This window comes from Spodoptera frugiperda, unplaced genomic scaffold (assembly GCF_023101765.2).
Source record: "Spodoptera frugiperda isolate SF20-4 unplaced genomic scaffold, AGI-APGP_CSIRO_Sfru_2.0 tig00002108_1, whole genome shotgun sequence".
Classification (NCBI taxonomy): domain Eukaryota; kingdom Metazoa; phylum Arthropoda; class Insecta; order Lepidoptera; family Noctuidae; genus Spodoptera; species Spodoptera frugiperda.
The window spans coordinates 2595-28157 of record NW_026095745.1 but is presented as its reverse complement, the minus strand read 5'-3'; the positions used below and the strand labels follow the sequence as shown (position 1 = coordinate 28157).

Sequence of the window (25563 nt, the reverse complement as noted above, 5' to 3'; positions counted from 1 at the left end):
TAAAGTTAAAATTGTTAATAAAAATAATATAATAATAAATCCAATTAAGTCCTTAAATGTGAAAAATGGATGAAATGGAATTTTATCATAATTTCTATTTAATCCTAATGGATTATTGGAACCATAATAAATGAATTATAGTTATTATTAAAATGATAAATGGTAATAAAAAGTGAAATGTATAAAAACGTGTTAAAGTAGCATTATCAACGGCAAATCCTCCTCAAATTCAATTTACTAATATAACTCCTAAAGAGGGGATAGCTGATAATAAATTAGTAATAACAGTTGCTCCTCAAAAAGATATTTGCCCTCAAGGTAAAACATATCCTATAAATGCTGTTGCTATTAATAAGAATAAAATGATTACTCCGATTATTCATGTGTATTTTAAGTTAAAGGATTCATAATAAATTCCTCGTCCAATATGTAAATAAATACAAATAAAGAAAAAAGATGCTCCATTTGCATGTAAAGTTCGAATTAATCATCCATAATTAACATTTCGACAAATATAATTAACTCTATAAAATGCTATTTCAATATTAGCTGTATAATATATAGTTAAAAATAATCCTGTTAAAATTTGAATTATTAAGCATAAGGCTAGTAAAGATCCAAAATTTCATCAAATTGAAATATTAGATGGTGAAGGTAGATCAATTAATGATCCGTTAATAATTTTTAATACGGGATGTGATTTACGAATTGGTATATATTTGTTTATCATTTGTTAATTAGATGAACGTAAAGGTCCATAGAAAATATTAGTAATTTTTACAATAGCAATTAAAGTAATAAATAAATAGATTACTAATATTATTATAATTAAAAATGTTTGATTATTATATAATTTACTTAAATTAATTTTATTTTCATTATTAAAGAAGAAAATTATATTATTAAAGTTATTTATATCTGAATTTATTGATAAATTTAATCATGTTATGTTATTATTATATATTATTATTATTATAAAAAATATTATAATTAAAATTAAAATTAATATTTTTTTATAATTAAATTTAAAAGTAAATAATTGATTTGATGCAATACTTGAAACATAAATAAATAAAACTAATAAACCACCTAGGAAAGTAAGAAATAAAATATAAGAGAATCAGTATGTTTTAATTATTATTCCTGATAATAAGCATGTTAATAAGGTTTGTATTAAAATTAATAATCCTATTGATATTGGATTATTAATAAATAATATAAATAATGAATTTATTATTAATATTAAAGAAAAAATTATTTTTATAATTTCAAATACAAAGAATAGTTTAAATAAAATAATAATTTTGGAGATTATTGATAAAGAGATTCTTTTTCTTTGAAGTTTTTAAAGTAAATAACTTAATTTTGATTTACAAGACCAATGTTTTTTTTAAACTATAAAAACAATTAATGATAATTTTAAATATATGAACTGTTTTTATTTTGATATTTATTGTAGGTAATTTAATTTTTGTTTCTAAACATAAACATTTATTAATTGTTTTATTAAGATTAGAGTTTATTGTTTTAAGAATTTTTTTTTTTTTATTAGTTTATTTAATTTTTATTGATTATGATATATATATATTAATATTATTTTTAGTTTTTTCTGTTTGTGAGGGGGCTTTAGGATTATCTATTTTAGTTTCAATAATTCGTACTCATGGTAATGATTATTTTCAAAGATTTAATTTATTATAGTTAATTATATATATATATATATATATATATATATATATATTAAAATATAAAATGATAAAATTTTTAATAATAATAATTTTTATAATTCCTTTATGTTTTATAAAAAATATATTTTGAATGGTTCAAATAATATTAATATTAATAATATTTATATTTATAAATTTAGGTGTAAAATTGAATTTATTTTGTAATTTAAGTTATATAATATCTTGTGATATTATATCTTATGGATTAATTTTATTAAGAATTTGAATTTCTATTTTAATAATTATAGCTAGTGAAAATTTATATAAAATAGATTATTATGTTAATTTTTTTTTATTTAATGTTATTTTTTTATTAATTATATTATATTTAACTTTTAGAACTCTTAATATATTTATATTTTATCTTTTTTTTGAGGGTAGATTAATTCCTACTTTATTATTAATTATTGGTTGAGGTTATCAACCTGAACGTATTCAGGCAGGTATATATTTATTATTTTATACTTTATTTGTTTCTTTACCTTTATTAATTGGTATTTTTTATATAAATAATGAAATAAATTGTATAATTATTTATTTTTTAAAATTTTTTAATTTAAGTAATTATTTATTATATATTTCTATAATTTTAGCTTTTTTAGTAAAAATACCTATATATTTTGTTCATTTATGATTACCAAAAGCTCATGTTGAGGCTCCAGTTTCTGGTTCTATAATTTTAGCTGGTATTATATTAAAATTGGGTGGTTATGGTTTATTACGTTTAATAATTTTTTTACAGGAAATTAATATAAAATTAAATTATATTTGAATTGTAATTAGATTAGTAGGAGGTTTTTATATTAGATTAAAATGTTTTTGTCAAATTGATATTAAATCTTTAATTGCTTATTCTTCTGTAGCTCATATAAGAATTGTAATTAGAGGTATTATAATTATAAATTATTGAGGATTTATTGGTTCTTATATTTTAATAATTGGTCATGGTTTATGTTCTTCTGGAATATTTTGTTTAGCTAATATTAGTTATGAGCGTTTACATAGACGAAGTTTATATATTAATAAAGGTATAATAAATTTTATACCTTCAATAAGTTTATGATGATTTTTATTAATATCATCTAATATAGCGGCTCCTCCTAGATTAAATTTAATAGGTGAAATTAGATTAATTAATAGATTAATAAGATGATCTTGAATTTCTATATTAATATTAATGTTAATTTCTTTTTTAGAGCAGGATATAGATTATATTTATATTCATTTATTCAACATGGAAATTATTATTCTGGTGTTTATAGATATTATACTGGGGTATCTCGAGAATATTTAATATTAATATTACATTGATTACCTTTAAATATTTTAGTATTAAAAATTGATTATAGAATAATTTGATTTTATTTAAATAATTTAATAAAAATATTGATTTGTGGTGTCAAAAATATGAGTGATTTCATTTTAAATTATTAATAATATAAAATATTCTATTTGTTTTATTTCATTTTTTTTTTTATTTATAATAATAATAGTAAATTTTTTTTTTATAATTTATTTTATTATAAATGATATAGTAATTTTAATAGAATGAGAAATTATATCTTTTAATTCATTGAGAATTGTTATATCTATTTTATTAGATTGAATATCTTTATTATTTATAATATTTGTTTTTTTAATTTCTTCTGTTGTTATTTATTATAGAAAAAGATATATACAATCAGAATTAAATTTAAGTCGGTTTATTATCTTAGTGTTATTATTTGTTTTTTCTATAATATTATTAATTATTAGACCAAATATTATTAGAATTTTATTAGGTTGAGATGGATTAGGATTAGTTTCTTATTGTTTAGTAATTTATTATCAAAATTTAAAATCTTATAATGCTGGAATATTAACAGCTTTATCAAATCGTGTAGGTGATGTTTTTATTTTAATTGTTATTTCTTGGATATTAAATTATGGTAGATGAAATTATATTTTTTATTTAGAGTTTATAAATAATGATTGAGAAATAAAAATAATTGGCAGAATAATTATTATAGCTGCTATAACTAAAAGTGCTCAAATTCCTTTTAGATCTTGATTACCAGCAGCTATAGCTGCTCCTACTCCTGTTTCAGCTTTAGTTCATTCATCTACTTTAGTTACAGCGGGAGTTTATTTATTGATTCGATTTAATATAATATTATTAGATATATTTTTTTAAAGTTATTATTACTATTATCAGGTTTAACTATATTTATAGCTGGAATTTCTGCTAATTATGAATTTGATTTAAAAAAAATTATTGCTTTATCAACATTAAGTCAGTTAGGTTTAATAATAAGAATTTTAAGAATAGGACTACCTGATTTAGCTTTTTTTCATTTATTAACTCATGCTATATTTAAGGCTTTATTATTTATATGTGCTGGTATTATTATTCATATAATAAATGATATTCAAGATATTCGTTTTATAGGTGGGATTAGATTATATATTCCTTTAACTTCTTTATGTATAAATATTTCTAATATAGCTTTATGTGGGATTCCTTTTTTAGCTGGATTTTATTCTAAGGATTTAATTTTAGAATTAGTTAGATTTAGAAATTTAAATTTAATAATTTTTTTTATATTATCTTTCTACTGGTTTAACAATATTTTATAGATTTCGTTTAATAATATATTTAATAGTAAATGATTTTAATTTATTAAGAATTTTTAATTTATATGATGAAGATTATATTATATTAAAAAGAATGTTTGTTTTATTATTTATAAGAATTGTTAGAGGAAGATTTTTAAGTTGAATAATTTTTTCTTATCCTTATATGATTTATTTACCTTTTAATTTAAAAATGATAGTTATTTATGTAAGATTAATAGGGGGTATATTAGGATATTTTATTAGAAATATGAGAATTTATTCTGTAAATAAATTTTTAATGACTTATAATTTAAGAAATTTTTTATGTTTAATGTGATTTATACCTAATTTATCTACTTATGGTTTAAGATATTATTTTCTTAATTTAGGTCAATCTTTATTAAAAAATATTGATATAGGATGAAGAGAAATTTATAGAGGATTTGGTATAATACAAGTAATAAAAAAATATTCTGTTTTATATAATGTTTATCAAATAAATAATTTTATAATTTATTTATTTAGATTTATTATTTGAATATTTATTTTATTTATAATATTAATATTTAATAATTAATTTAAATAGCTTATAAATTAGAGCATAATATTGAAGATATTAAGGAAATATGGATTATTTTTAAATATAAAAATATAAATTAAATTATTTATAAAAAAATTTTTTATTTTTACAATGAAAATGTAATGTTTTATTTAAACTATATAAATAGAAATATTAATGGAATTTAACCACTAAAAATTAAGTTAGCAGCTTAATTTTAATCTTTATATTTCTTAGTTAATTTAATTGGAATAAATATTCAATTTTATCATTAACAGTGATATACCTCTATTTTGGTTTCAATTAAGTAAGTAAATATATTATAAAAATTTTATTATTTATTTATTTTAAATAAGGAGTTAATTAAACTCTTTCTTTTAAGTCGAAATTAAATGCAATATTGCTTCTTATTTAAGATAAATTAATTTATAATATTTTTTGAATGCAAATCAAATGTTTTATTTAAACTATAATCCTAATTGGTTCAATTTAATATATTTTGGTTTCATTCATGATATAAACCAATTAATAAAATTAAAATAAAAAAAAATCTAATTTTAGTTCAAAAAATAAAATTTACTAGTTTATATAATGGGATAATTGGAAAAATTAATGCAATTTCAACATCAAAAATTAAAAAAATAACTGTAATTAAGAAAAAATGTAAAGAAAATGGAATTCGAGCTGAAGATTTAGGGTCAAATCCACATTCAAAGGGGGAACATTTTTCTCGGTCTATAAATGATTTTTTTGATAAAATAATTGATAAAAATATTATAATGTTTGAAATTAATATAATAATAATAAAAATATTTGTTAATAAAATGATTATTTATATTAAAATTATTAAACTTTTTGATTGGAAGTCAAATATACTAAATATATTATATAAATAATTAATTTCCTCATCAATAAATAGAAATATAAAGGAATAATCATACTACATCTACAAAATGTCAATATCAAGCTGCTGCTTCAAATCCGAAATGATGATTACTTGAAAAATGATTATTTAAATGACGAATTAGGCAAATTAAAAGAAATAATGTACCAATAATAACATGTAATCCATGGAATCCTGTTGCTATAAAAAATGTTGAGCCATAAACTCTATCTGCAATAGTAAAAGGAGCTTCAAAATATTCATATGCTTGAAGAATTGTAAAATAAATTCCTAAAATAATTGTAATAAATAAACCTTGAGTTATTTGAGAATTATTATTTTCTATAATTGCATGCTAATCTTCTATGAAAAAAGGCTCAAAAAAAGAAATAAAAAAAAATTTCTGATACAATAAATAAAATTATTCCTCAGCGAAGTCCTTTGGTTACTAAAATTGTATGTTTACCTTGGTATGTTCCTTCACGACAAATATCTCGTCATCATTGATATATGGTTAAAATTACAATAAAATATCCTAAAATTAATAAATTTATATTAAAATTATGAAATCATTTTACTATTCCTCTAACTAAAACTATTACTCCAATAGCTCCTGTTAAAGGTCATGGTCTATAATCTACTAAATGAAATGGGTGATTAAAATTTATTTTCATTAATTTACTTCTCTAGAATATAAAGTACTTAAAATAGCAATTACATAAGATTGAATTACAGCGACTGCTGATTCTAAGATTAATAATAAAATTTGAATTATAACTAAAATTATAATAAAATATCTTGGTATTGAAGGTCCAGTTCCTCTTAATAAAGTTATTAGTAAATGTCCTGCAATTATATTAGCTGTTAATCGTACTGCTAAAGTTCCAGGTCGAATAATATTTCTAATTGTTTCAATTAATACTATAAAAGGTATTAAAATAGTTGGTGTTCCTTGAGGAATTATATGAATAAATATATGTTGAGAATTATTTAATCAACCATAAATTATAAATCTTAATCATAAAGGTAATGAAATTGATAATGATAATGTTAAATGTCTTGTTCTAGTAAAAATATAAGGAAATAAACCTAAAAAATTATTAAATAAAATAAATGAGAATATTGAAATAAAAATAAAAGTTGATCCTTGAAAATAATTATTTTTTAATAAAGTTTTAAATTCATTATGAAGTTTTAATAAAATAAAATTTCAAAGTAAGAAATGACGATTAGGAATTAATCAAAATGAATAAGGAATAAATATAATTCCTAAAATAGTTCTAATTCAATTAAATGAAATATTAAATAAATTTGTTGATGGATCAAAAATTGAAAATAAATTACTTATCATTTTCAATTAAAATTTTTTAATTTTAAATTTATATTTTTATTTGATTTTAATCTTTTTTTATTAAAAATATAATAATTTATAATATTAAAAATTAAAAATACAAATAAAAAAAAAAAAAAGAAATTAATCAATTAATAGGTATTATTTGTGGAATAAAAGAATATTATTTATAATAATAATTTAAATTTGACATATTTATGTTATTTTTTAACTAATTCTTTCATTAGAAGTAATTGCTAATTTACTATAAAATGGTTTAAGAGACCAGTACTTGCTTTCAGTCATCTAATGAAGAATAATTATTAATTCAATTAATAAAATTTTTAATTGAAATTCTTTCAATTACAATTGGTATAAAACTATGATTAGCTCCACAAATTTCTGAACATTGACCATAAAAAATTCCAGGTCGATTAATGAAAAAATTTGTTTGATTTAGTCGACCTGGATTTGCATCTACTTTAACTCCTAATGAAGGGACGGTTCATGAGTGAATTACATCAGTAGCAGTAACTATAATTCGAATTTGGTTATTCATAGGTAAAATAATTCGATTATCAACATCTAATAAACGAAAATTATTACTTGATATATCATTTGTAGAAATTATATAAGAATCAAATTCAATATTATGAAAATCTGAATATTCATAACTTCAATATCATTGATGACCAATTGATTTTAATGTAATTAAAGGATTATTAAGTTCATCTAATAAATATAATAATCGTAGTGAAGGTAATGCAATAAAAATTAATGTAATTGCTGGTAAAATAGTTCAAATTAATTCAATTATTTGACCTTCTAATAAAAATCGATTAATATATTTATTAAATAATAAGCTTGATATTAAATATCCTACTAGAATTGTAATTATAATTAAAATAATTAAAGTGTGATCGTGAAAGAAAATAATTTGTTCTATTAAAGGAGATGCTCTATTTTGTAAATTAAGATTAGATCATGTTGCCATTTCTAAAAAAAGGATAATTCCTTTATAAATGGGGTTTAAATCCATTACATATAATCTGCCATATTAGAAGTTACTTAAAATAGGCAATTCATTATATGAATGTTCAGCTGGTGGTAAATTTTGATATCATTCAATTGAAGAAGATAAATTTAAAGTAAATAAAGAAATTCGTTGATTAATTATAGATTCTCAAATAATAATTAATATAAATATAATTGCTAATAATGAAATATATGATCCTAATGATGAAATAATATTTCATGAAATATAAGAATCAGGATAATCAGAATATCGACGAGGTATACCTGCTAATCCTAAAAAATGTTGTGGGAAGAAAGTTAAATTTACTCCGATAAATATAATAAAAAATTGAATTTTTAATATATAAGGATTTAAAGATAATCCAGTAAATAATGGATATCAGTGAATAAATCCACCTAAAATAGCAAATACAGCTCCTATTGATAAAACATAGTGGAAATGAGCAACTACATAGTAAGTATCATGTAAAGTAATATCAATAGAAGAATTAGATAAAATTACACCTGTTAATCCCCCTACAGTAAATAAAAATACAAATCCTAATCTTCATAAAATAGATGGGGAATAATTGATTTGAGTTCCATGGAAAGTAGCTAATCAACTAAAAATTTTAATACCTGTTGGTACAGCAATAATTATTGTTGCAGATGTAAAATATGCTCGTGTATCAATATCTATTCCTACAGTAAATATATGATGAGCTCAAACAATAAATCCTAATAAACCAATTGCTAATATAGCATAAATTATACCTAAACATCCAAATGTTTCCTTTTTACCTCTTTCTTGAGAAATAATGTGAGAAATTATACCAAATCCCGGTAAAATTAAAATATATACTTCAGGATGTCCAAAAAATCAAAATAAATGTTGATAAAGAATAGGATCACCTCCTCCTGCAGGATCGAAAAATGATGTATTTAGATTTCGATCAGTAAGTAATATAGTAATAGCTCCAGCTAAAACAGGTAAAGATAATAATAATAAAAATGCGGTAATACCTACAGCTCAAATAAATAAAGGTATTTGATCAAATGATAAATTATTTAATCGTATATTAATAATAGTGGTAATAAAGTTAATAGCTCCTAAAATAGATGAAATTCCAGCTAAATGAAGTGAGAAAATAGCTAAATCTACTGAACTACCACCATGAGCAATATTAGAGGAGAGGGGGGTAAACTGTTCATCCAGTTCCTGCTCCATTTTCTACAATGCTACTAGAAATTAATAAAGTTAAAGATGGGGGTAAAAGTCAAAAACTTATATTATTTATACGTGGGAAAGCTATATCAGGAGCTCCTAATATTAAAGGTACAAGTCAATTTCCAAATCCTCCAATTATAATTGGTATAACTATAAAAAAAATTATAATAAAAGCATGGGCTGTTACAATAGTATTATAAATTTGATCATCTCCAATTAAAGATCCTGGAGTTCCTAATTCAGCTCGAATTAATAAACTTAAAGAAGTACCTACTATTCCTGCTCAAATTCCAAAAATAAAATATAATGTTCCAATATCTTTATGATTTGTTGAATAAAGTCATTTTCGCTATAAAAATAAAATGGCTGAGTTAAATAAGCGATAAATTGTAAATTTATTTACGAGAATTTTCTCTTTTATTATAGTCTTATATTCAAAAATGATATAAAATTGCAAATTTTAAGGAATAGTATATAATTCTATTAAGGCTTAAAGAAAATTTCTTTATGAATAATTTTGAAGATTATTAGTTTAATTTAACCTAAAACCTTAATAAAAAAATAACGTTCTTAAAATTATTCCTGTAATAGAAAAAAATGAAAAAAAATTAATAAATAAAAAATATTTATTTTTAATATAAATTTTAAATCATTTATTTTTTATATAGTTAAATATAATTGCTGAGTATCTAATACGAATATAAAAAAATAATATAATTAATCTTATTATCACAAAAATAAAAGTTATTAAATATATATTATTATTAATTAAAAAATTAATAATAATTCATTTAGGGAAAAATCCAATAAATGGTGGCAATCCACCTAAAGAAAGAAAATTAATTAAAATATTAATTTTAATTAAAAAATTTATATTATTAATAAATAATTGATTAATAAAATATATATTTAAAATATAAAAAAAGAAACATAAAATACTAATTATAAAAGAATATATTGAAAAATAGAAAATTCATAGGGTTTCTCTAATTGAAATAGATATAATTATTCAACCTAAGTTATTAATTGATGAAAATGCTATTAATTTTCGTAATGATGTTTGATTTAATCCTCCAATAGCTCCAATAATAATATTAAGAATAATAATAATATTAATAAAATAATTATTTATATAATAAGATATTAAAATTAAAGGTGTAATTTTTTGTCATGTTATTAAAATAAAACTATTTAATCAAGATAATCCTTCAATAATATTAGGAAATCAAAAATGAAATGGAACTCTTCCTATTTTTATTAATATAGAAGAGTTTATTATAATAGTTAAAAAATTATTTATTTCAAAATTTTTTATTAATGTTAATTTAATTAAAATTGTAAATAAAAAATTTAAAGATGCAATTGATTGTGTAAGAAAATATTTTAGTGAGGCTTCTGTTGAAAATAAATTATTGGAATTAGAAATTAGGGGGATAAAACTTAAAAGATTAATTTCTAATCCAATTCAACATCCAAATCAAGAATTTGATGAAATAGAGATTAAAGTTCTAAAGAATAAAATAAAAAAAAAAAATATTTTATTAGAATTAAATAAATTATAAATTTAAAATAAGAAATTAATTTCTTTTAAGAATTATAAATTCAATATTATATTTTAGTGTAAGATGCATAATAGTTTTTGATACTATTGGATATAGTTTAATTCTATAAAATATAATAAAGGTAAAATAATTACTTAATTTATCCTATCAGAATAATCCTTTAATCAGGCACTTTATTTTTAAAAAAAGGTATTTCCTTTATAGTTGGGGTATGAACCCAAAAGCTTAATTTTAGCTTATTTTTAATTATATATTATTATTATTATATGAAAAATTTTTAAAGACGGTTTATAAATTTAATTAAATGTTAATATTCATATATATATATATATATATATATTAAATATTTAATATATTAATATAATTATATTAATATAATATATATTAAAAAATTAAAATTAATTATATTAATATATTACTTATTTGAATTAATATATATTGTTTATTACTTAATTTTTTATTTAATATGAATATTATGAAGAAGAAAGAAAAGAAATTATTAAATGTTTAATAATGTTTATTAAATATTTTAATATAAAAAAAAAAAAAAAAAATTCTATTTAAAAAAATTTACATATAAATAAATTTTTTATAGTTTTAATAATTTATTTAAAGTTTATTTTACATATAAATTTTAGTATTAATTTTACTTTATTTTAATAATAATTTAATTGATTTGTAGTAATTAATATTAAACAATTTAAGTAATTAAGATTTAGTAATACTTGAAATTAATAACAAATTTTGTGCCAGCAGTTGCGGTTAAACAAAAGTTAATTTAAATTTTATTAGTTATTAATAAATAATGAAATTTAATTGAATAATATAAATTTTAAATTATTAAGTGAAATTTTAATTTAATTTAATATTATAATATATTTATGATTTAATAAATTTTATAAAAAACTAGGATTAGATACCCTATTATTAAAATTTAAATTGAAAATACTAAAATAGTAGATAATTATTTATTGAAACTTAAATAATTTGGCGGTATTTTAGTTCATTTAGAGGAATCTGTTTAATAATTGATAATCCACGAATAAATTTACTTAATTTTTTATTTTGTATATCGTTGTTAAAAAAATATTTTTTAATAATAATAATATTTAAAAATTTTGATTAAAAATTAAATCAGATCAAGATGCAGATTATAATTAAGAATATAATGGATTACAATAAATTTATTTAGATGAATATTAATTTGTAAAAGTTAATTGAAGGTGGATTTAAATGTAATTTTATTTAGTTTAATAAAATGATTGAAAATTGAAATATGTACATATTGCCCGTCGCTTTCATATGAATATAAGTTGAAATAAGTCGTAACAAAGTAGAGGTACTGGAAAGTGTTTCTAGAAAGAACAAATTAGAGCTTGTAAAAGTATTTCATTTACATTGAAAAGAAATTAAAATTTAATTAATTTGAGTGGGAAAATTAATAAAAATATAAATAATAAAAAAATTTTTAAAATAATTTATTTTAATGGGGGTTAAAGTATATTTATGGAAAAAATTATTTAATTTATAGTAAATTAGTATTGTGAAAGAATTTTGAAATAAATGAAAAATGAAATTAGTTAAAAGTAAATTTAATTTATTGTATCTTGTGTATCAGAGTTTATTAATTAAAAATTATAGTTTTAATATTCTCGAATTTAAAAGAGATAATTAATTATAAAAGTTATTGTAGCATAAATATTTTAAATAATTAATTGGAAATGAAATGTTATTCGTTTTTAAATATATCTAGTTTTTTTAGAAAAAAATTTAATTTTATATTATTTAAATAAAAAATTAATTAATTAATTTTTTATTTAAATAATATTATATTTTAAGGGATAAGCTTTAATTTAAATTTATATAAATTTTATTTTAATTTAATTAAGATTTTTATAATTTATATTGTTAATAAATTTTAATTTATTATAAATAATTTTATTTAAAATAAAATTTAATTTAAATTTTATATTATTTATAAAAAAAAAATTAAAATTTTATAAAATTTGATATAATGATAAAATTAGTATATAATAAGATATTAAAATTATAAAATTATTTTAGTTAATAAAAAGGAATTCGGCAAATATATATATTCACTTGTTTATCAAAAACATGTCTTTTTGAATTTAATATAAAGTCTAATCTGCCCACTGATATTATAATATATTAAAGGGCTGCAGTATATTGACTGTACAAAGGTAGCATAATCATTAGTCATTTAATTGATGACTTGTATGAAAGATTGGATGAAATATAAGCTGTCTCTTTATTATTTTATAGAATTTAATTTTTTAATTAAAAAGTTAAAATAAATTAAAAAGACGAGAAGACCCTATAGAGTTTTATATTTAAAGTAATTGAGATTATTTATAAAGTTTTTAATTAAAATTATTTTAATTATTTTGTTGGGGTGACAAAAAAATATAAAAAACTTTTTTTATTATTTAACATAAATAAGTGAGTATATGATCCAATATTATTGATTATAAGAAAAAATTACCTTAGGGATAACAGCGTAATTTTTTTTTTTAGTTCGAATAAAAAAAAGAGTTTGCGACCTCGATGTTGGATTAAGATAAAATTTAAATGTAGAAGTTTAAAATTTTGATCTGTTCGATCATTAAAATCTTACATGATCTGAGTTCAAACCGGTGTAAGCCAGGTTGGTTTCTATCTTTTAATAAATATAAAATATTTTAGTACGAAAGGATCAAATATTTAAATTAAATTTATTAAATAATGAATATTATTAATTTATTTTAAATATATAATTGATTTTATATATAATATATATATATATATATATAATATATATATATATATATATATATATATATATATCTGCTATTTTGGCAGAAAAATGTAATGATTTTAGAATTCATTAATATATAATTTAATTATATAGATAGTAATGTTTATAAATGATATTTATATAATTTTTTTAGGTTTATTAATTTTAATTATTGGTATTTTAGTAGGGGTTGCTTATTTAACTTTATTGGAGCGTAAGGTTTTAGGTTATATTCAAATTCGTAAAGGTCCTAATAAAGTTGGTTTTATAGGAATTTTACAACCTTTTTCAGATGCAATTAAATTATTTACTAAAGAACAAACTTATCCTAATTTTTCTAATTATTTAAGATATTATTTTTCTCCTATTTTAAGTTTTATTTTATCTTTAATAATTTGATTATTGATTCCTTATTATTTTAATATAATTAGTTTTAATTTAGGAATTTTATTTTTTTTATGTTGTACTAGATTAGGTGTTTATACAGTTATGGTAGCTGGTTGATCTTCTAATTCTAATTATGCTTTATTAGGGGGATTACGGGCAGTAGCTCAAACTATTTCTTATGAAGTTAGATTAGCTTTGATTTTAATATCTAGAATTGTTATAATTATAGATTTTAATTTAATAATATTTTTTGTTTATCAAAATTATGTTTGATTTATTATTTTAATATTTCCTTTAAGATTATGTTGAATAAGATCAAGATTGGCTGAAACTAATCGAACTCCTTTTGATTTTGCTGAAGGAGAAAGAGAATTAGTTTCAGGGTTTAATATTGAGTATAGAAGAGGGGGCTTTGCTTTAATTTTTTTAGCTGAATATTCTAGAATTTTATTTATAAGATTATTATTTATTTTAATATATATAGGAGGTTTTAGATTAAGAATTATTTTTTATTTAAAATTAGTTTTTATTTCTTTTTTATTTATTTGAGTTCGAGGAACTTTACCTCGTTATCGTTATGATAAGTTAATATATTTAGCTTGAAAAAGATATTTACCAATTTCTTTAAATTTTTTATTATTTTTTTTAGGATTTAAAATTTTATTATTATAATTTAATTTTTTTTTAGTATAAATTAATAGAATAATAATTCTTTCTTAAGTTTTCAAAACAAATGCTTAATTACAAGCTCATTAATTTAATTAAATAATATATTATCTCAATATTTATTAATAAATGGGTTAATAATAAAATATGAAAAATATAATACTGTTAATAATTGTCCTGTTAATACATAGGGATCTTCTACAGGACGTGCTCCAATTCATGTTAATAGAATAACAATTGTTACTATAGATCAAAATAATATTTGATTAATAGGGTAAAATTGAATTCCTTGAATTTTTTTATTAAATGTAAATGGTAAAATAATTAAAATTAAAATTGATATTACTAAAGCAATTACTCCTCCTAATTTATTAGGAATTGATCGTAAGATTGCATAAGCAAATAAAAAATATCATTCAGGTTGAATATGAATTGGAGTTACTAAAGGATTTGCTGGGATAAAATTATCAGGATCTCCTAATAAATAAGGATTAGTTAAAGTTAAAATTGTTAATAAAAATAATATAATAATAAATCCAATTAAGTCCTTAAATGTGAAAAATGGATGAAATGGAATTTTATCATAATTTCTATTTAATCCTAATGGATTATTGGAACCAGTTTGATGTAAAAATAATAAATGAATTATAGTTATTATTAAAATGATAAATGGTAATAAAAAGTGAAATGTATAAAAACGTGTTAAAGTAGCATTATCAACGGCAAATCCTCCTCAAATTCAATTTACTAATATAACTCCTAAAGAGGGGATAGCTGATAATAAATTAGTAATAACAGTTGCTCCTCAAAAAGATATTTGCCCTCAAGGTAAAACATATCCTATAAATGCTGTTGCTATTAATAAGAATAAAATGATTACTCCGATTATTCATGTGTATTTTAAGTTAAAGGATTCATAATAAATTCCTCGTCCAATATGTAAATAAATACAAATAAAGAAAAAAGATGCTCCATTTGCATGTAAAGTTCGAATTAATCATCCATAATTAACATTTCGACAAATATAATTAACTCTATAAAATGCTATTTCAATATTAGCTGTATAATATATAGTTAAAAATAATCCTGTTAAAATTTGAATTATTAAGCATAAGGCTAGTAAAGATCCAAAATTTCATCAAATTGAAATATTAGATGGTGAAGGTAGATCAATTAATGATCCGTTAATAATTTTTAATACGGGATGTGATTTACGAATTGGTATATATTTGTTTATCATTTGTTAATTAGATGAACGTAAAGGTCCATAGAAAATATTAGTAATTTTTACAATAGCAATTAAAGTAATAAATAAATAGATTACTAATATTATTATAATTAAAAATGTTTGATTATTATATAATTTACTTAAATTAATTTTATTTTCATTATTAAAGAAGAAAATTATATTATTAAAGTTATTTATATCTGAATTTATTGATAAATTTAATCATGTTATGTTATTATTATATATTATTATTATTATAAAAAATATTATAATTAAAATTAAAATTAATATTTTTTTATAATTAAATTTAAAAGTAAATAATTGATTTGATGCAATACTTGAAACATAAATAAATAAAACTAATAAACCACCTAGGAAAGTAAGAAATAAAATATAAGAGAATCAGTATGTTTTAATTATTATTCCTGATAATAAGCATGTTAATAAGGTTTGTATTAAAATTAATAATCCTATTGATATTGGATAAAGAAAAAATTATTTTTATAATTTCAAATACAAAGAATAGTTTAAATAAAATAATAATTTTGGAGATTATTGATAAAGAGATTCTTTTTCTTTGAAGTTTTTAAAGTAAATAACTTAATTTTGATTTACAAGACCAATGTTTTTTTTAAACTATAAAAACAATTAATGATAATTTTAAATATATGAACTGTTTTTATTTTGATATTTATTGTAGGTAATTTAATTTTTGTTTCTAAACATAAACATTTATTAATTGTTTTATTAAGATTAGAGTTTATTGTTTTAAGAATTTTTTTTTTTATTAGTTTATTTAATTTTTATTGATTATGATATATATATATTAATATTATTTTTAGTTTTTTCTGTTTGTGAGGGGGCTTTAGGATTATCTATTTTAGTTTCAATAATTCGTACTCATGGTAATGATTATTTTCAAAGATTTAATTTATTATAGTTAATTATATATATATATATATATATATATATATATATATTAAAATATAAAATGATAAAATTTTTAATAATAATAATTTTTATAATTCCTTTATGTTTTATAAAAAATATATTTTGAATGGTTCAAATAATATTAATATTAATAATATTTATATTTATAAATTTAGGTGTAAAATTGAATTTATTTTGTAATTTAAGTTATATAATATCTTGTGATATTATATCTTATGGATTAATTTTATTAAGAATTTGAATTTCTATTTTAATAATTATAGCTAGTGAAAATTTATATAAAATAGATTATTATGTTAATTTTTTTTTATTTAATGTTATTTTTTTATTAATTATATTATATTTAACTTTTAGAACTCTTAATATATTTATATTTTATCTTTTTTTTGAGGGTAGATTAATTCCTACTTTATTATTAATTATTGGTTGAGGTTATCAACCTGAACGTATTCAGGCAGGTATATATTTATTATTTTATACTTTATTTGTTTCTTTACCTTTATTAATTGGTATTTTTTATATAAATAATGAAATAAATTGTATAATTATTTATTTTTTAAAATTTTTTAATTTAAGTAATTATTTATTATATATTTCTATAATTTTAGCTTTTTTAGTAAAAATACCTATATATTTTGTTCATTTATGATTACCAAAAGCTCATGTTGAGGCTCCAGTTTCTGGTTCTATAATTTTAGCTGGTATTATATTAAAATTGGGTGGTTATGGTTTATTACGTTTAATAATTTTTTTACAGGAAATTAATATAAAATTAAATTATATTTGAATTGTAATTAGATTAGTAGGAGGTTTTTATATTAGATTAAAATGTTTTTGTCAAATTGATATTAAATCTTTAATTGCTTATTCTTCTGTAGCTCATATAAGAATTGTAATTAGAGGTATTATAATTATAAATTATTGAGGATTTATTGGTTCTTATATTTTAATAATTGGTCATGGTTTATGTTCTTCTGGAATATTTTGTTTAGCTAATATTAGTTATGAGCGTTTACATAGACGAAGTTTATATATTAATAAAGGTATAATAAATTTTATACCTTCAATAAGTTTATGATGATTTTTATTAATATCATCTAATATAGCGGCTCCTCCTAGATTAAATTTAATAGGTGAAATTAGATTAATTAATAGATTAATAAGATGATCTTGAATTTCTATATTAATATTAATGTTAATTTCTTTTTTTAGAGCAGGATATAGATTATATTTATATTCATTTATTCAACATGGAAATTATTATTCTGGTGTTTATAGATATTATACTGGGGTATCTCGAGAATATTTAATATTAATATTACATTGATTACCTTTAAATATTTTAGTATTAAAAATTGATTATAGAATAATTTGATTTTATTTAAATAATTTAATAAAAATATTGATTTGTGGTGTCAAAAATATGAGTGATTTCATTTTAAATTATTAATAATATAAAATATTCTATTTGTTTTATTTCATTTTTTTTTATTTATAATAATAATAGTAATTTTTTTTTATAATTTATTTTATTATAAATGATATAGTAATTTTAATAGAATGAGAAATTATATCTTTTAATTCATTGAGAATTGTTATATCTATTTTATTAGATTGAATATCTTTATTATTTATAATATTTGTTTTTTTAATTTCTTCTGTTGTTATTTATTATAGAAAAAGATATATACAATCAGAATTAAATTTAAGTCGGTTTATTATCTTAGTGTTATTATTTGTTTTTTCTATAATATTATTAATTATTAGACCAAATATTATTAGAATTTTATTAGGTTGAGATGGATTAGGATTAGTTTCTTATTGTTTAGTAATTTATTATCAAAATTTAAAATCTTATAATGCTGGAATATTAACAGCTTTATCAAATCGTGTAGGTGATGTTTTTATTTTAATTGTTATTTCTTGGATATTAAATTATGGTAGATGAAATTATATTTTTTATTTAGAGTTTATAAATAATGATTGAGAAATAAAAATAATTGGCAGAATAATTATTATAGCTGCTATAACTAAAAGTGCTCAAATTCCTTTTAGATCTTGATTACCAGCAGCTATAGCTGCTCCTACTCCTGTTTCAGCTTTAGTTCATTCATCTACTTTAGTTACAGCGGGAGTTTATTTATTGATTCGATTTAATATAATATTATTAGATATATTTTTTTTAAAGTTATTATTACTATTATCAGGTTTAACTATATTTATAGCTGGAATTTCTGCTAATTATGAATTTGATTTAAAAAAAATTATTGCTTTATCAACATTAAGTCAGTTAGGTTTAATAATAAGAATTTTAAGAATAGGACTACCTGATTTAGCTTTTTTCATTTATTAACTCATGCTATATTTAAGGCTTTATTATTTATATGTGCTGGTATTATTATTCATATAATAAATGATATTCAAGATATTCGTTTTATAGGTGGGATTAGATTATATATTCCTTTAACTTCTTTATGTATAAATATTTCTAATATAGCTTTATGTGGGATTCCTTTTTTAGCTGGATTTTATTCTAAGGATTTAATTTTAGAATTAGTTAGATTTAGAAATTTAAATTTAATAATTTTTTTTTATATTATCTTTCTACTGGTTTAACAATATTTTATAGATTTCGTTTAATAATATATTTAATAGTAAATGATTTTAATTTATTAAGAATTTTTAATTTATATGATGAAGATTATATTATATTAAAAAGAATGTTTGTTTTATTATTTATAAGAATTGTTAGAGGAAGATTTTTAAGTTGAATAATTTTTTTCTTATCCTTATATGATTTATTTACCTTTTAATTTAAAAATGATAGTTATTTATGTAAGATTAATAGGGGGTATATTAGGATATTTTATTAGAAATATGAGAATTTATTCTGTAAATAAATTTTTAATGACTTATAATTTAAGAAATTTTTTATGTTTAATGTGATTTATACCTAATTTATCTACTTATGGTTTAAGATATTATTTTCTTAATTTAGGTCAATCTTTATTAAAAAATATTGATATAGGATGAAGAGAAATTTATAGAGGATTTGGTATAATACAAGTAATAAAAAAATATTCTGTTTTATATAATGTTTATCAAATAAATAATTTTATAATTTATTTATTTAGATTTATTATTTGAATATTTATTTTATTTATAATATTAATATTTAATAATTAATTTAAATAGCTTATAAATTAGAGCATAATATTGAAGATATTAAGGAAATATGGATTATTTTTAAATATAAAAATATAAATTAAATTATTTATAAAAAAATTTTTTTATTTTTACAATGAAAATGTAATGTTTTATTTAAACTATATAAATAGAAATATTAATGGAATTTAACCACTAAAAATTAAGTTAGCAGCTTAATTTTAATCTTTATATTTCTTAGTTAATTTAATTGGAATAAATATTCAATTTTATCATTAACAGTGATATACCTCTATTTTGGTTTCAATTAAGTAAGTAAATATATTATAAAAATTTTATTATTTATTTATTTTAAATAAGGAGTTAATTAAACTCTTTCTTTTAAGTCGAAATTAAATGCAATATTGCTTCTTATTTAAGATAAATTAATTTATAATATTTTTTGAATGCAAATCAAATGTTTTATTTAAACTATAATCCTAATTGGTTCAATTTAATATATTTTGGTTTCATTCATGATATAAACCAATTAATAAAATTAAAATAAAAAAAAATCTAATTTTAGTTCAAAAAATAAAATTTACTAGTTTATATAATGGGATAATTGGAAAAATTAATGCAATTTCAACATCAAAAATTAAAAAAATAACTGTAATTAAGAAAAAATGTAAAGAAAATGGAATTCGAGCTGAAGATTTAGGGTCAAATCCACATTCAAAGGGGGAACATTTTTCTCGGTCTATAAATGATTTTTTTGATAAAATAATTGATAAAAATATTATAATGTTTGAAATTAATATAATAATAATAAAAATATTTGTTAATAAAATGATTATTTATATTAAAATTATTAAACTTTTTGATTGGAAGTCAAATATACTAAATATATTATATAAATAATTAATTTCCTCATCAATAAATAGAAATATAAAGGAATAATCATACTACATCTACAAAATGTCAATATCAAGCTGCTGCTTCAAATCCGAAATGATGATTACTTGAAAAATGATTATTTAAATGACGAATTAGGCAAATTAAAAGAAATAATGTACCAATAATAACATGTAATCCATGGAATCCTGTTGCTATAAAAAATGTTGAGCCATAAACTCTATCTGCAATAGTAAAAGGAGCTTCAAAATATTCATATGCTTGAAGAATTGTAAAATAAATTCCTAAAATAATTGTAATAAATAAACCTTGAGTTATTTGAGAATTATTATTTTCTATAATTGCATGATGAGCTCAAGTAACTGATACTCCTGATCTAATTAAAATAATAGTATTTAATAAAGGAATTTGAAATGGGTTAAAAGGTGTAATACTAGTAGGAGGTCATATAGCTCCAATTTCAATATTAGGGGCTAATCTTCTATGAAAAAAGGCTCAAAAAAAAGAAATAAAAAAAAATTTCTGATACAATAAATAAAATTATTCCTCAGCGAAGTCCTTTGGTTACTAAAATTGTATGTTTACCTTGGTATGTTCCTTCACGACAAATATCTCGTCATCATTGATATATGGTTAAAATTACAATAAAATATCCTAAAATTAATAAATTTATATTAAAATTATGAAATCATTTTACTATTCCTCTAACTAAAACTATTACTCCAATAGCTCCTGTTAAAGGTCATGGTCTATAATCTACTAAATGAAATGGGTGATTAAAATTTATTTTCATTAATTTACTTCTCTAGAATATAAAGTACTTAAAATAGCAATTACATAAGATTGAATTACAGCGACTGCTGATTCTAAGATTAATAATAAAATTTGAATTATAACTAAAATTATAATAAAATATCTTGGTATTGAAGGTCCAGTTCCTCTTAATAAAGTTATTAGTAAATGTCCTGCAATTATATTAGCTGTTAATCGTACTGCTAAAGTTCCAGGTCGAATAATATTTCTAATTGTTTCAATTAATACTATAAAAGGTATTAAAATAGTTGGTGTTCCTTGAGGAATTATATGAATAAATATATGTTGAGAATTATTTAATCAACCATAAATTATAAATCTTAATCATAAAGGTAATGAAATTGATAATGATAATGTTAAATGTCTTGTTCTAGTAAAAATATAAGGAAATAAACCTAAAAAATTATTAAATAAAATAAATGAGAATATTGAAATAAAAATAAAAGTTGATCCTTGAAAATAATTATTTTTTAATAAAGTTTTAAATTCATTATGAAGTTTTAATAAAATAAAATTTCAAAGTAAGAAATGACGATTAGGAATTAATCAAAATGAATAAGGAATAAATATAATTCCTAAAATAGTTCTAATTCAATTAAATGAAATATTAAATAAATTTGTTGATGGATCAAAAATTGAAAATAAATTACTTATCATTTTCAATTAAAATTTTTTAATTTTAAATTTATATTTTTATTTGATTTTAATCTTTTTTTATTAAAAATATAATAATTTATAATATTAAAAATTAAAAATACAAATAAAAAAAAAAAAAAAGAAATTAATCAATTAATAGGTATTATTTGTGGAATAAAAGAATATTATTTATAATAATAATTTAAATTTGACATATTTATGTTATTTTTTAACTAATTCTTTCATTAGAAGTAATTGCTAATTTACTATAAAATGGTTTAAGAGACCAGTACTTGCTTTCAGTCATCTAATGAAGAATAATTATTAATTCAATTAATAAAATTTTTAATTGAAATTCTTTCAATTACAATTGGTATAAAACTATGATTAGCTCCACAAATTTCTGAACATTGACCATAAAAAATTCCAGGTCGATTAATGAAAAAATTTGTTTGATTTAGTCGACCTGGATTTGCATCTACTTTAACTCCTAATGAAGGGACGGTTCATGAGTGAATTACATCAGTAGCAGTAACTATAATTCGAATTTGGTTATTCATAGGTAAAATAATTCGATTATCAACATCTAATAAACGAAAATTATTACTTGATATATCATTTGTAGAAATTATATAAGAATCAAATTCAATATTATGAAAATCTGAATATTCATAACTTCAATATCATTGATGACCAATTGATTTTAATGTAATTAAAGGATTATTAAGTTCATCTAATAAATATAATAATCGTAGTGAAGGTAATGCAATAAAAATTAATGTAATTGCTGGTAAAATAGTTCAAATTAATTCAATTATTTGACCTTCTAATAAAAATCGATTAATATATTTATTAAATAATAAGCTTGATATTAAATATCCTACTAGAATTGTAATTATAATTAAAATAATTAAAGTGTGATCGTGAAAGAAAATAATTTGTTCTATTAAAGGAGATGCTCTATTTTGTAAATTAAGATTAGATCATGTTGCCATTTCTAAAAAAAGGATAATTCCTTTATAAATGGGGTTTAAATCCATTACATATAATCTGCCATATTAGAAGTTACTTAAAATAGGCAATTCATTATATGAATGTTCAGCTGGTGGTAAATTTTGATATCATTCAATTGAAGAAGATAAATTTAAAGTAAATAAAGAAATTCGTTGATTAATTATAGATTCTCAAATAATAATTAATATAAATATAATTGCTAATAATGAAATATATGATCCTAATGATGAAATAATATTTCATGAAATATAAGAATCAGGATAATCAGAATATCGACGAGGTATACCTGCTAATCCTAAAAAATGTTGTGGGAAGAAAGTTAAATTTACTCCGATAAATATAATAAAAAATTGAATTTTTAATATATAAGGATTTAAAGATAATCCAGTAAATAATGGATATCAGTGAATAAATCCACCTAAAATAGCAAATACAGCTCCTATTGATAAAACATAGTGGAAATGAGCAACTACATAGTAAGTATCATGTAAAGTAATATCAATAGAAGAATTAGATAAAATTACACCTGTTAATCCCCCTACAGTAAATAAAAATACAAATCCTAATCTTCATAAAATAGATGGGGAATAATTGATTTGAGTTCCATGGAAAGTAGCTAATCAACTAAAAATTTTAATACCTGTTGGTACAGCAATAATTATTGTTGCAGATGTAAAATATGCTCGTGTATCAATATCTATTCCTACAGTAAATATATGATGAGCTCAAACAATAAATCCTAATAAACCAATTGCTAATATAGCATAAATTATACCTAAACATCCAAATGTTTCCTTTTTACCTCTTTCTTGAGAAATAATGTGAGAAATTATACCAAATCCCGGTAAAATTAAAATATATACTTCAGGATGTCCAAAAAATCAAAATAAATGTTGATAAAGAATAGGATCACCTCCTCCTGCAGGATCGAAAAATGATGTATTTAGATTTCGATCAGTAAGTAATATAGTAATAGCTCCAGCTAAAACAGGTAAAGATAATAATAATAAAAATGCGGTAATACCTACAGCTCAAATAAATAAAGGTATTTGATCAAATGATAAATTATTTAATCGTATATTAATAATAGTGGTAATAAAGTTAATAGCTCCTAAAATAGATGAAATTCCAGCTAAATGAAGTGAGAAAATAGCTAAATCTACTGAACTACCACCATGAGCAATATTAGAGGAGAGGGGGGTAAACTGTTCATCCAGTTCCTGCTCCATTTTCTACAATGCTACTAGAAATTAATAAAGTTAAAGACTATAAAAAAATTATAATAAAAGCATGGGCTGTTACAATAGTATTATAAATTTGATCATCTCCAATTAAAGATCCTGGAGTTCCTAATTCAGCTCGAATTAATAAACTTAAAGAAGTACCTACTATTCCTGCTCAAATTCCAAAAATAAAATATAATGTTCCAATATCTTTATGATTTGTTGAATAAAGTCATTTTCGCTATAAAAATAAAATGGCTGAGTTAAATAAGCGATAAATTGTAAATTTATTTACGAGAATTTTCTCTTTTATTATAGTCTTATATTCAAAAATGATATAAAATTGCAAATTTTAAGGAATAGTATATAATTCTATTAAGGCTTAAAGAAAATTTCTTTATGAATAATTTTGAAGATTATTAGTTTAATTTAACCTAAAACCTTAATAAAAAAATAACGTTCTTAAAATTATTCCTGTAATAGAAAAAAATGAAAAAAAATTAATAAATAAAAAATATTTATTTTTAATATAAATTTTAAATCATTTATTTTTTATATAGTTAAATATAATTGCTGAGTATCTAATACGAATATAAAAAAATAATATAATTAATCTTATTATCACAAAAATAAAAGTTATTAAATATATATTATTATTAATTAAAAAATTAATAATAATTCATTTAGGGAAAAATCCAATAAATGGTGGCAATCCACCTAAAGAAAGAAAATTAATTAAAATATTAATTTTAATTAAAAAATTTATATTATTAATAAATAATTGATTAATAAAATATATATTTAAAATATAAAAAAAGAAACATAAAATACTAATTATAAAAGAATATATTGAAAAATAGAAAATTCATAGGGTTTCTCTAATTGAAATAGATA

General features: G+C 19.0%; 1 protein-coding gene and 7 pseudogenes across 5 annotated transcripts; 2 read left to right on the top strand and 6 right to left on the bottom strand.

Moving 5' to 3' along the window:
* Positions 1 to 6: 6 nt before the first annotated feature.
* LOC126913028 (cytochrome b-like) lies at positions 7 to 1072 on the bottom strand (annotated as a pseudogene).
* A 2062-nt stretch (positions 1073 to 3134) lies between these two features.
* Positions 3135 to 4899, top strand: LOC126913030 (NADH-ubiquinone oxidoreductase chain 5-like; annotated as a pseudogene).
* An 875-nt stretch (positions 4900 to 5774) lies between these two features.
* LOC126913029 (cytochrome c oxidase subunit 3-like) lies at positions 5775 to 7264 on the bottom strand (annotated as a pseudogene). Its single transcript, XR_007707634.1, has one exon. The product of XR_007707634.1 is annotated as a cytochrome c oxidase subunit 3-like (transcript).
* Positions 7265 to 7406: 142 nt separating this feature from the next.
* On the bottom strand, positions 7407 to 9714 carry LOC126913025 (cytochrome c oxidase subunit 1-like; annotated as a pseudogene). Its single transcript, XR_007707632.1, has one exon. The product of XR_007707632.1 is annotated as a cytochrome c oxidase subunit 1-like (transcript).
* Positions 9715 to 14835: 5121 nt separating this feature from the next.
* On the bottom strand, positions 14836 to 16475 carry LOC126913026 (cytochrome b-like). Its single transcript, XM_050707696.1, is given in 1 exon segment — positions 14836 to 16475. A coding segment is annotated over 1 exon segment (828 nt). The 5' UTR covers positions 15986 to 16475; the 3' UTR covers positions 14836 to 15157.
* A 2511-nt stretch (positions 16476 to 18986) lies between these two features.
* LOC126913031 (NADH-ubiquinone oxidoreductase chain 5-like) lies at positions 18987 to 20966 on the top strand (annotated as a pseudogene).
* Positions 20967 to 20986: 20 nt separating this feature from the next.
* Positions 20987 to 22603, bottom strand: LOC126913027 (cytochrome c oxidase subunit 3-like; annotated as a pseudogene). Its single transcript, XR_007707633.1, has one exon. The product of XR_007707633.1 is annotated as a cytochrome c oxidase subunit 3-like (transcript).
* A 142-nt stretch (positions 22604 to 22745) lies between these two features.
* Positions 22746 to 25029, bottom strand: LOC126913024 (cytochrome c oxidase subunit 1-like; annotated as a pseudogene). Its single transcript, XR_007707631.1, has one exon. The product of XR_007707631.1 is annotated as a cytochrome c oxidase subunit 1-like (transcript).
* Positions 25030 to 25563: the final 534 nt, after the last annotated feature.